Source organism: Capra hircus, chromosome 22 (assembly GCF_001704415.2).
Source record: "Capra hircus breed San Clemente chromosome 22, ASM170441v1, whole genome shotgun sequence".
NCBI lineage: Eukaryota > Metazoa > Chordata > Mammalia > Artiodactyla > Bovidae > Capra > Capra hircus.
The window spans coordinates 10,331,816-10,344,616 of NC_030829.1; the positions used below are offsets into that span (position 1 = coordinate 10,331,816).

A 12,801-nucleotide genomic window follows, 5' to 3' on the forward strand; every position below is an offset into this window, starting at 1 on the left:
AAGTGTTAGACTAAATGCCTTGTGGTGTTAGGAATGCACTGTATTAACTTAGAGGCAGACTCTCGACACACAGTATGAATGTCAGTTGTTGAAAGAGGAAGCTGGATGTTCACATTGCAGTTTGGCCAAAGAAGGAATAGGACTTGTCTTGTGAACTACTTTCCAGTAGCATCCGGGGTGACAGTAAGGGAAGACGATTGTGGCCTTCACGGGGTGATGGGACATATAGAGTGTGCAAGGGCTTTGAACCAAAAAAGTGGATTCATTTTATGGCTTTGCCACTTACTGTGACTTTGGGTTAAAAACGTAGCCTGTTGGAGCCTCAATTTTCTGATCTGTGAAATGGGGATAAGAAAAGTACAGGGTATGTAAGGGAAAAATTAAATATAAAAATATATGAGAAACGTCAATTTTAAGACCTGGAGCTACACAAATGGCAGTTGCCATCATCCCTTATTTACTTACTGGTTGGAAAATAGGATTATAATGATTTAGAAAGTTGTCCAGTTTTTCAGCAATGAGTAACTAAGCAGTTGGCCCACTTCTAGACTCTGTAAACCAAGAGGAGAGTTACCTGTTGTAGTTCAGCTTCTTGCATGAATGGGAACTCTGGTTGAAAACATTAAACGCGGGAACAAATGTGCAGACAAAGGCTTTTTCAGATAGCCCAGCTGCTAGATGTCTGCACACACTGCTTGACCTGGGTGGCTTTTGAAGTCTGGACTATTTTATGACATAAAGTAACAGATGTGCTCCTGCTTCTGCTCTGCTGTCCTCAGCTCTGACAGCTGTGAGCTCTTTAGGCAACAACAGGGAAAATACACATGGAACCCAGGCCGGCTCTTCCTGAACCTTTGCGTCTTCCGCACTGCTGGGTGCTGGTGCTGAGTACTCCTTTCAGCCTGGGCCAGTGGGTGGTGCTGGCATCATCCTTTTTTCTGGTGAGGAAACTGAGGCATGGGTCAGTTAGTAGGTGCCCGGACTCAACGGCCTGTTTGCAAACCCATATTCTGCTGCCTGCCATAAGTGGGCTGGGTTTATTTCATCAGTTTTTCACATTTTGAATGTTTATCAGAAAAGCAAATAACCATTAGTTGCATTTAATTAACAAAAACATATCCTTGAGAATTGGAGGGGGGTTAGCTATTTTTAATTGAGTGGTATATGAGGAGTATTTTACCATATGATGTAGAGAACAATTACTGCAGCCAATATTTAATTAAAATACATTATACTGGTTATTCCAGAACCTATTTTTATTCCTTAAAAAATCAAGTATATTCTTGAATATACTAGTTCAGTTTAACATGGAATGTGGGTTTTGGACTACCAAATAAAAGCATACTTAGGAGGTTTGTCAGGAAATCTTTATTTTAGTGTTATTTCTTCTTCACCTTCCTTCTCTGTTTATTTTCACTGACTAAAAAGGGTTTGTTTTTCTTGCCTGATGTGCTAAGCATGCTTTGCCAGATTTACACACGATTAACCACTTTCTACAAAACTTTCTTCTGAAGCTAGATGCATAGGACTCTGTGTCCCCTCCACATCTAACTGCTTGTGTCCAAAGCTCTTAAGGCCTCCTTGTCCCTGACGCTTTATCTCTTTGAAGTTGAATCAGGTCCTGCTCTGCTCCCTTTCATTTGCTCTCTCTCTGTGCCCTTTCTCCCGCTGCCCTGTCCAAACCAGGCCCTTGAGAAACTGAAAGAGCACGCAGGCTGCCTCAGGAGCGAGCGGGACGCGCTCCGGGAGGAGCTGGCCAGGCTGAAGGCAGCGGTGGAGGCGGGAGAGGTACGTGAGCTCCTCGCCGCTCTGCTCCTCCTGCCGCCCTGTCCCCTCTGCCTCCTGAACGCAGAGCGCCGTTGGCTTTCCCGCCCGGAGCCGGGAGGTGCGAGTCCATCCGCGGAGCTGGACTCCGTGTGGCTGGTGCTGACCAGGGGTCCCCGCAGCAGGCGTGTGTCATCACAGGGCCACCGTGCTGCCGCCTCCTGCCTCCCTGGGGGCTCCGCTGAGACACTGGGTCTCTTCTTCCCCGCAGAAACACGGCTTAGTCATCATCCCTGACGGCACTCCCAACGGCGACATCCACCAGGAGCCCGCAGTGGGGGCCATCACCGTGGTGTCTCAGGAAGCCGCCCAGGTCTTGGAGTCAGCGGGGGAAGGGCCGCTCGGTAAGACACTGCCGCTGTGTTGACTGGGGTTCGTGTTGTCCCCCTGGACATCAACCTGGTCACATCCTCTCTTGGAAAACAAAAGCCAGGGCGGTCTGAGCCTTCTCGACATCCTTGAGAGGAAGACACCTGGGCATGCTGTCTTCAGACATCCTTGACCTTGGGAAAGCAGCACCTGGGCCCTTGCCAGGCAGTGAGGGTTAGGGGGTAAGGCCCCTGGTCGGAAGCGTGTGGGTGTGTGTATGTGGCTTTGCCATTTAAACACTACTTTCTGGGAAGAGAGAATCCAGCACACCTGTCCTGGGGAGCCAGAGGGCTGGTCAGTGGCTTCCTGAGCGTGTTCGAAGTTTCTTCTTCCGGGAGCATCTGGTTTTCTGTCCTGTGACTCACCCCAGGATTCTGTAGCTCTTTGCCACTGCACTTCTTAAGGCAACAAACAGACGACCAAAAGTTATCAGAGGACTGTTACTCCAGAGCAGGGCTTCTGAGCCTCTTACCAGCTTTCTGACCAGGAACTATTAATAGGTCTTTGGTTACCTGAATGTTATTGACAGAGGCGTTTCAATAGTCACTTACATAACAAATTGCCAGCCACCAGCGTTCGTTTCCAGCCAGTAATGTGTTAAGGGCTAAGCCACTTAAACTCGACGCTTTGAGAGCCTAATGACACTACCCTCAGGAAGATGCCCATCTGCTGTGTCCACTCAGAATCCAGGCCTAGAGGATGGCACAGGTGGATACTGTAGCATCAGCCACTTTTATATTAAAAGTGAGCTTTCTTCCTTTTTAGTTTTCATATATATGTCAGTTTCCTAGAGGAATGTGTATATGACAGCGGCGGGCCCGCTCTCAAGGAGGGAACTCTGGAAGCAGAACCGTCGGCCCTCTGACAGTGGAGCACCCGCGGAGCATGGGCGAGCGCGGCCACGGGCAGCTGCAGGGTTTGCCCTGCCTCGTGGGGGCGGCTGGAGCATTTGGCGGTGACTGTGGTTGACTGTGGGGAGCCCGTCCTCTGTCGGCATCCCATCGGCCCAGGGGCCTGTTCTCCTGCGTGTTGGGAGGGAGCATCCATCCCGAGGGCAGGAGCGGCCTGGTGGTCCTGCTGCGGAGCTTCTGCCGAGTCTTGCCAGCCCACGCCTTAGAGCGCGCCCCGCACCCCCCCACACACACACACACAGGCTTTGTGGGCCTTGCTTGCTGCTGGCCTTGTGTTCTTGTGCGTTCTTTGCTCCAGCACCCCCCTCAGGCTCATTCTCAGCCCTGTTCTTTCTCCCAGTTTGTTTTCTCGTTCTAAGGACTTAAAAGCCTGTGGGGGTACCCTTGGCTTTAAAGGGATTGTCTCCTGGTAAAACTTGCAAATTTTTGAAACAAGGAAATGATCTTTGTACTTGCGTCTGTCTTCACATGGAAAATCACTGCTCTTGGGAGCAAATGTTGTACTCAGTGCCTGATAAACATCGACTGTGTGGAAATATGTCTTGAATCATCTAGTACTTTTCCTTTCATCATTAAAGCCTTCATGTCTTTTGATACTCAAAGTGGTAAATTGTTTATCAGATGTTTGCTATTTGTGAATTTGAAGAATTATTTTAAATTGTTTATATACTACATCATTACAAACTTTTCATTTGTTTTAGATGTAAGGCTACGAAAACTCGCTGGGGAAAAGGAAGAGCTGCTATCCCAGGTAAAGGCATTCTTCTCATGGGAGGGTAATCTTAACTGACTAAACCATGTGGCAAAGTGTGAGCAAATTAAAATGTGCACTAGAAAGACGTGCTTATTTCAGACATCACTAATCAAGTAAGAGTTGAAGGATAAAAAGTCATATTTACTGCTGTTGTCTCCTAGTCTTTCTAGGACACAGCTTAGGGAGTCAGCTCTATAAGCCTCTTAAGACAGAAGGCCCCAGCCCCGATCTCGTGTTTGGCCCCGTTAGCTGACTGCAGTGATGCGCACTGCTTCTGTGTGACGTGCTTACATTGCTTCTCGGCCGTTCTGCTTAAGGCAGTCCTGGTGACACCCCTCTGTGGAGCGTGGGGACTTCACTTCCTTCATCCCCTTTCCCTGCCTGACATCTGTATTCCCGTCCCCACTCCCTCCCCACAAAGGGACAGTGACTCCAGTCGCTCCGTGTCATCAGAAGCCTGTAGACACTGCATACAGCGGGACCCCAGGGCGTGCTCTGGGGCTCCTTTCACCGCCTTCACGTCTCCGTGGCCCCCTTAGGTCAGGACGTGGCTTGCCTTGTCGCGTGCCTGGTTTCCGATGTCCGGCTTTCTCAGAGCTGCAGACTCTCCAGCAGTAGTCTCAGTTCACACTCATTTTCTGGTTCCTGGCGCGTCTGGCGCAGCCCTTCGGAACATGCTGGCTCACTCCCTGGGGACAGAGACCTTACCACCCTGCTCATCATCTGAAGTTCCCTTTGCCTGTACAGCTCCAGGCTGGACCCCATTCCGCGGTGTCTTAGGCCTCCCTCCCTCCACCTCCATTCTCTTGCTCGGGTACATCCCCCAGAAGCTTCTGGAGAACAGTTTGGGGGCAATAAATTTTTCTTAACAGGAATGAAAATGTCACCTTACCCCTTTATTTGATTAACAGCTTGGTGTGCGTATGGACTTCTTTGTTGTAATTATTTGCATTTATCTTGTTTTTCAAAGAAATTGCTTCATTGTCTTCTGCCTTCCTGCGTTTGGCTATTGAGAATTTCAAGGACATTTTGATTTTTGATTTTTTATCTGTGACCTGTTTTTCCCCTCTGGAAGCTTGGCCCATACTCTCCTTTCTCCCTAGTATTATGAAAGTTCAGTGATGCGGTTTGGTGTTTTGTGTGAAAGCATTTAGTTTCTCCAGGCACATTTAGCAGCTTAGGTGTAGGCATGGAGTGGGCAGTGTTAGATTTCACCAGGTGAGGAGACTCGGGCAGACATATGCCAGAGTGATGATGGGCCTTGAGATTAAGCTGGGTAAGGAGCTTTATAGGAAATCCAAGAAGACATCAAGGGTTGCAAAGAGTCGGACACGACTGAGCGACTTCACTTTCACTTTTCACTTTCAGGCATTGGAGAAGGAAATGGCAACCCACTCCAGTGTTCTTGCCTGAAGAATCCCAGGGACGGGAGCCTGGTGGGCTGCCGTCTGTGGGGTCGCGCAGAGTTGGACACAACTGACGTGACTTAGCAGCAGCAGCCCGTGGGGTGGAAGGATTTTTGGAGTTGGGTGCAGAGAGAATGAACTGGAAAGATCAAGAGTAGTGGTTAGAAGATGCATGGGACTGCACTGAGTAGGGCTGGCTGGTGTCTAGTAAAGAGATCTAGTACATGACGGAGCAAGCGGCTGCAGGTGGGATGGGGTAGATGGCAAGATCCTTGTTCCAGAAACGGAGGGATTGATTTTAAGAGATCCTCTGCCCAGATGGATTTTGAATTTGCCAACAATTCAGGCAGGAATAACCTTGCGGGTATGAGAGTTAGGAGCTACGGTGGTGACGAGAGTGCGGGGTGATGGTGGTGATGAGCATTTGTAAAGCAGAGATGTGATTGGGAGCTGTATTAGGAGTTCAGGGGAGCCAGAGGGAGACGAGTACGCGACGGCAAGGAGAGCAGGGGACCCTGATCCATCCTCGGGCTCAGCAGGGGCGCGGGGCTGCCCAGGAAGCTGCCCCTCAGGGGGAGCAGGCTGGGGTGATGGGCACTTGCAGAGGGGACAGAGGGGCTGCTGCTGACAGAAGGTAACCAGAGGGGGCAGCGCAAGGGTGGGGCTTTGGGGAAGGTTAGGAAGTGAGGACAGAGTCGGACTCGTCCAGGGTCCTTTGGGGACGCGCACAGGGAAGGGAGGGTGGCCTTTCTGAGATGGACACAAGGCGGAACGGCAGGGAAGATGAGTTAGTCCTGGCTGCCCCAAGGCGGGTAGTGATGTCATGGCTGAAAGGGCAGAGCTGTCGGAAAGGATGGGTTCAGTCTTAGTGCCTAGCTCACCCTTCCCCATGGTGGGGTGGGCAGACTTGGTCCAGTGCCCCCTGGGGATGGAGCTAAGGACGGTCGACGCTCTGAGCACACAGCCTCACCTTTGACCCGAGGAGGAAGGGCACGGGAGGCATGGCGAGGCCTGGGCTTGGCCCCAGAGGTGGCCCCGTGCAGGCGAGGACAGCAGGCTCTGCTTCCTGTGTCTCTGGGGTAAGTGTTTTGGGGAGCTCGACTTTTGATTTCTGATTTGGGGGGGAAGGAATAGACCTCAAGCCAGATACTCTCTCTCTGCTGGTTTTCCATCCCTTTCATCTCATGTGTTCTGCTTTCCAAAAGATGTTCTCAACTTAGCCTTATTTTTACTGAATTGTAGGTCTGAAGTCATTTCAAGGATGCACGTTCTCTATCTTGGACGATATTGATAGCCTGGCTGATTTGCTCCCCTTTACTTTTTTCTGTCTGTGTAGTTTGTTTCATTCCAGATGTTCTTTTATGTAGATTTACTTAGTTTTCTGTTTAAAAGCGGACTACTACAAAGCTGGTGGGCAACTTGTTGGTGGGGCCCACCCGAGTTTCTGTAAAGTTTGATGTGGGATGTGGGTGTGCTGGACTTGTATTTCAGGCTCGTCAGAACTCTAAAGAGAGCGCCTCCCATCTTCTGCCTGAGGCTCCAGGCCTAGCCGTGCAGCCTGGAAACAGGGTGGGCTAGAGGGCTTGCCCTCAGCTCATCTCTGTCTGTCTAATCTTATTTTCCATTCACGGGACTGCTGTCTCCAGCTGGACCTTCTTTTTTTCCCAATCCAAAGTCCCTCAAGTTTATCTTTTAGTTTATTTTATAAATTAAAAAACTTAAGATAGGTTATAATTGACATAAAACAAGCTGCTGTGTGTGCTTAGTCGTGCCCAACTCTGTGTGACCCCCACGGACTGGAGCCCGCCAGGCTCCTCTGTCCAGGGGGTTCTCCAGGCAAGAACACTGGGGTGGGTTGCGATGCCCTCCTCCAGGGGACCTTCCCGACCCTGGGGCTGAACCTGCATCTCTGTCACTGCGTTGGCAGGCAGGCTCTTTACCACTAGCGCCACCTGGGCACTCACTTAAAACGTGCAGATGCACACCCGTAGATGGGTTTCCAAGGGCGCCGTGACAGAGCGCCGCAGGACGGGCGGTGCAGGGCAGGGGGCTCCCCCGGCGTGGAGGCGAGGAGCCCAGGGAGGGGTGTCGGCAGGGACAGAGCGCCGCAGGACGGGCGGTGCAGGGCAGGGGGCTCCCCCGGCGTGGAGGCGAGGAGCCAGGGAGGGGTGTCGGCAGGGACAGAGCGCCGCAGGACGGGCGGTGCAGGGCAGGGGGCTCCCCGGCGTGGAGGCGAGGAGCCCAGGGAGGGGTGTCGGCAGGGACAGAGCGCCGCAGGACGGGCGGTGCAGGGCAGGGGGCTCCCCCGGCGTGGAGGCGAGGAGCCCAGGGAGGGGTGTCGGCAGGGACAGAGCGCCGCAGGACGGGCGGTGCAGGGCAGGGGGCTCCCCCGGCGTGGAGGCGAGGAGCCCAGGGAGGGGTGTCGGCAGCGCGGCCTCCTCCGGAGGCCTGTGGGGGCCTCCCAGGCCTCTCTTCTAGACGGCGGGCCGCTGGGCCCCTGGGCTTGTTGACAGCATTCTGTGTGTCACACGGCTCCCCTCTGGCCACGTGGCACTCTTCTGATTAAGGGCCCCAGGCATACCAGACTCAAGGCCCACCTTATTCCAGTATCATTTCATCTCAACTGAGAGCCTCTGCAGTGACTGTTTCCAAAATAAGATCACACTGTGAGGCACTGGGCTTAAACGAACTTTGTGGGGACAGCAACCTGTGAAACCTCACTCCAGTCAGCATGGTAAAAGCATGCAGAAATCCCAAGTCCCTGTGTCCCTTTGCAAACCTTCCTTCCTCTCCTACCTCTCCCCTTCTCCAGAAACCGCCAACGTACCTTTTTGTCTCTTCAGTTTGTATTTGCTGGAGTTTTTGCACTGCATATGCTCAGCTTGAAAGTCAGCATTTTGCTGCATGTGTGAGTGGTATATTTGCTGCTTTCGCCAAGCAGTGATTCCATTGTATATACATGGACCACTATTTGCTTTATCCTTCTGTTGATGGACATTTCAACAGTTTCATGTTTGGGGCTATTAATGAGCAAGCTGCTATAAATGGCCTTTATTTTGGGTAAAATAAGGTAAGTTTTGTAGCCAAACTCAAAAATATATTTCCAGTTATTTCTGTATACAGCTTTCTAAATAAGAATATTTGACTTAACTCTCAAATTAGAACAAGAAACATCTAACTGCCTTGGGATTTTCCATTTTAAACAAAAATTTAGAAATACCCAAAGATGTGCTTTTCTACAGATGAACACAAATAATGAAATATGGCTCTTTTTATGGCTATTTTCACTAGGACCCCTGGTCCTGGAGCTCAAGCCATTTGAACATTTGGTCACAGCTGACCTCCAGCACCTGAGCACAGTGGAGAGGGTCTCCGAGTGAATCATCTGTGGCCTTACTCTAAGATGTGGCCACGGGGCCAAGCATCTGTTTCATTTGAGGCTGGATCTCACTGATGAGCCTTTACTTCCTCTTCAGATTAGAAAACTAAAGCTGCAGTTGGAGGAGGAGCGGCAGAAGTGCCCCAGGAGCGACGGCACAGCGGGCGACCTGGCAGAGCTCCAGAACGGCTCGGACCTGCAGCTCATCGAGATGCAGAGTGAGGCTGGGCCAGCGCGCTCCCCGGGGTGGGCTGTGCGCGGGCTGCTCGAGCCTGTGGTTCCAAAGCTTAGCCCTCAGGTGGACCAGAAAAGCCGTCCCAGTCAGTCACAGACCGAGAGCCTGCTTCCAGCTGGCATGCTTCCTGGGTGGGGCTCTCCCCTTCTGGGTGGCATGATTTCTAGGACATCTTGCAGCTAGTGACATCGTGACACTGTCGTTTTTCACATTCCTGTGTCATCTGTAAGCACCCTTCCTACTGATAAGTTTTTCTGGGGAGTTTATCTTAGATGATTGGAGGGATATATTCGGAACTAACTCACACCACTGCTCACACACTGGTTTCAGAATTTTCCCAGAAATAGTCTTAACTTTATTAGATGGAATTTAAAACAGGCCACAGAGCCCATTCAGTTTACCTAAATTCAGTTTTCCTGCCTTTCTGGTTTTGACTCCATATTACTGAATATTGTAAACACCTACTGTATTCCCAGTGTTCCACAGTAGGGAGACATCTGTATATGGAGAATATATAATCCACACAGGGGAGACTTTTGTTTTTCCAGTTTGAATAAGGCATTGCTGATAACTTATTTTAAAACACTGGTTCCTCCGTGACCTTTCCATCTACATATTCTGAGTGAGGCCATGTAGGCCTTTTTGGACAAAGGCTTAATTAAAACTTACTACCATTAATGTTTTTGTTAAATTTGGATTGCTGGAAGGAATTTTTCTCCCCTAGGATTTCTGAACTTCTTGTTTTAAATAGTTTGCTTCTAGGTCAGATATACAGCTAATGATACCCAGCTCTATCCCTAACGCATTATCACAACATACTACTGAAAAGCATTTATTTCAGTAAATATTAAGCGTACATTATGTCCGGAGCACTTAGCTGGAAACGGAGGTGCATTCAAAAAGCTGAGACATACACGTGGACCTGTGTTGTCCTATGTTCTATATAATGTTAGGGAAACATGATCATGTCCTAAGTGCAAAAAAAAATGCAACAAAGGAGAAGCGTTACCTATGGAGGGTCATGAAGAAGGTGAGAACTGAGGACCTTAATGGCTGGGTCAGACTCAGAGATCAGAGGTGGGAGTAGGGGCCCTGCTGTATTCACAGCGGGGCTCCCCGCTTCGAGCTCTACTTGCACGCATCAGAATTTCTTCCAGGTGCTGTAGTGCAAGTGCTGGAGCGTCCTGGGGCATAGATGTGCCAGGACTGGGGCGCAGGGAGCTGCTGCGGTCGCCTGTGTGCTTTGCACTGCATAGCCCTCTCCCGGGCAGCAGGCTGGCCTCACTGCCTCTCGTCACACCTGCATCTCTGCAAGAGGTTTATTATTCTCTTCTCTTCTAGGAGACGCCAACAGACAAATTAGTGAATACAAGTTTAAGCTTTCAAAAGCGGAACAGGATATAACCACCTTGGAGCAAAGTGTAAGTCCTTTCTGTGTGAGGTGCCAAGTGATGTCAGTCCCCCGGCAGCACACCTGCTTCCTGCATCAGCGGCCAGCCCCGCGAGTGCCTAGGTTTCTTTGAGCTGTCTCTGCAGTTGGATCTGTAGAAAAGCTCCATATTAAAGTGGAGAAGCCACAAGGAACTTCAGCCTTCTCTATGAAGGAAGACTGAAGCTATACTTCCATTTCTTGGAGCCAATTCAAGAAGATGGTACTTTATAATATATTCCCTTCTTGCACATTTCAGAAAGCCTAATGACTTCTCCATTCGGGGCGTCTCCTCCCGTGATGTTACTGTGGCTCTTAAACAATGTAGTCGTCATAAAACCGAACATGGGAAACTGGCCCTGTAATGACTGCACAGCTCATCCTCTAAAGGGATGACAGTTCTTGGTTTATAAATAGCAGTTGGGTTCTGAGAGGACCTCTGACTCGCCCTGAGGGGGCTCGTTAGTGTTAGCTTACTTGGAATCTGTCATGACGTAGTGTTTGCATCTTGGCTGCAGAAAAACCGGTGGCTCCTAGTGGCAGCCCCTCAGGACTGTTCTCGTGTTTACAGATCAGCCGCCTGGAGGGGCAGGTGCTGAGATACAAAACCGCTGCTGAGAATGCAGAGAAAGTCGAGGATGAGCTGAAAGCAGAGAAGAGGAAGCTACAAAGAGAGGTACTTACTTTATTATGCTTCTTGAAATACGTTCCTAAAAAGAAAAGCTCCTTTGGAAACACATTCTTTGCTGTGTGAGGAATTTCATCCTGGCTCCAATCTTCAGTGACACAGCAGTGGGATCCTATACTCTGTGTTGGTTTCCGACCTGCACAGGGACTGCCATTTACTTTTATGTTTTGCTCAGCTGGTGAGAAAAAGGTTTCATTTTTGTTTTAGATGAGGTCTATGTCTGTATGCCCTGTCTCTCGACACCACTGATTCACACCTCTGGCTGGCTGAAAAAAAAGTGACTGTTGGGTCCCATGGAAGACCACCCCGCCTGGCAGTGATTCCACCTCCCCAAGAGTGCAGAGGAAAGCCCGTGCAGGCTTTGTTTCTGACCGTGAGAAGTAACCGCTGTCTTCCCGTCCGCAGCTCCGAACAGCACTGGACAAGATCGAGGAGATGGAGATGACTAACAGCCACCTGGCCAAGCGGCTGGAGAAGATGAAGGCCAACAGGACAGCGCTGCTGGCCCAGCAGTAGGGCCCCGCCTGCCCCCAAGGGGCTGCCCCCCCCCCCGCCCCCGGCCCGGACGCAGACCCCTTTCAGGACTGTTTGAGCTTTGTCGTTCAGATAGCCACCTTTGTATTTTCTAATTTATGAGAGGATGAAACAGGCTTGAATCTTCATGAATGAACACTTTGTGTGTAGTTTGATTCTAGACTGAGAACTAGTCCATGCCGTTATTTTTTATTTCCGTAATTTTAGAATCAAGTTTACTCACCACTTTACCCCAGCCACCTCAGTGACTGGGCCCAGCTCTGGAGGACAGCGGCTCGGCGCCCGCTGAGATACTTCCTGGAGACCTCAGAAACACAAGTGCCTTCTCCACGGTGCAATTCAGACTACAGTGATCTCCAGGGGCCAAGAGACACTTACCCTTAATATCAGGTAGCGTTTATATTTAGTGAAGAAACAAGTTCACAGGTGGGGAATATATGTTTCACTCAAATTTGTATGTTTGGAGGAAAAAGCCTTTTTTGTAAGATATTTAAATTTATATAAGAAAATGTTAGAAAAGGATATGGGGAGTGTATATAAAACTTGTTTTATTGCATGGGGCAGGGGCGCCCAGGGCCTGTTGCTCTTAAAGTAAGAGTAGGGTCCTTAGTCTTCACATCAGCTGTGCTGTATCTTGTAAAGTATTTCATCTGCTGCTTATTTGTGGAATGAAACCTCAGACCAGCCCGATGGAGCAGGAGGGTGGGCAGGCCAGGCAGGCGGAGGTCGGCCTCAAGAGTCTGTTAAACACACCCTTCTGCTGACTACAGTCGGCTACTGACACATTCGTTCTGTTAAGAGGAGCCTTTAAAACAAATCGTGGCAGTCACGCCCCTCCGAGCTCAACCCCTCTGCTCTCCTTAAAAGAAATTCTGTATTTCAGATAATTTTTCCTTAAGAACTTTGGTTTCATCTTTAAAGGTACCCAGTTCAAGAGGATTTTGCCGTGGAGTGTGTAGCCATGTTGCAGTATTTGTGATTCTCTGTTGTTCTCAGAATTGAGGTGGTTTTATGGAAATGATTATTGTATCTTCAACGTGTTTACACAAAAAATACAGGGGAAGTCTAATGAATTAAGGCCACATAAGATAAAATTAGACATGAAACTAGGTAATAAAGTTAACTTAAATATGAATAAGATCTCTAATAATTATTCTCTTCTTTAGAATAATTATCTATCTCTGTTTTTAAAATATGGAAACCAATGTCCTGAATGGAGGTGATTTCCTGTAAGTTTTCTTTCAGGTGGTATATGGGAGTGGGCGGTGGCGA

At 49.6% G+C, this 12,801-nt stretch overlaps 1 protein-coding gene across 11 annotated transcripts in view; it reads left to right on the forward strand.

Moving 5' to 3' along the window:
* LRRFIP2 (LRR binding FLII interacting protein 2) overlaps positions 1-12,664 on the forward strand; it is a 110,338-nt gene extending 97,674 nt beyond the window's left edge. For 7 of the 11 annotated variants that reach the window (XM_018066876.1, XM_018066873.1, XM_018066878.1 and 4 more), the window contains 7 exons: positions 1,687-1,788; positions 2,036-2,168; positions 3,806-3,855; positions 8,741-8,861; positions 10,220-10,299; positions 10,879-10,983; positions 11,401-12,664. In XM_018066876.1, the coding sequence (XP_017922365.1) occupies positions 1,687-1,788; positions 2,036-2,168; positions 3,806-3,855; positions 8,741-8,861; positions 10,220-10,299; positions 10,879-10,983; positions 11,401-11,511 (702 nt within the window). In that variant the 3' untranslated portion in view covers positions 11,512-12,664. The remainder of the gene's footprint in view (positions 1-1,686; positions 1,789-2,035; positions 2,169-3,805; positions 3,856-8,740; positions 8,862-10,219; positions 10,300-10,878; positions 10,984-11,400) is intronic. The other 4 variants (XM_018066881.1, XM_018066880.1, XM_018066883.1 and 1 more) reach the window with 3 other exon arrangements.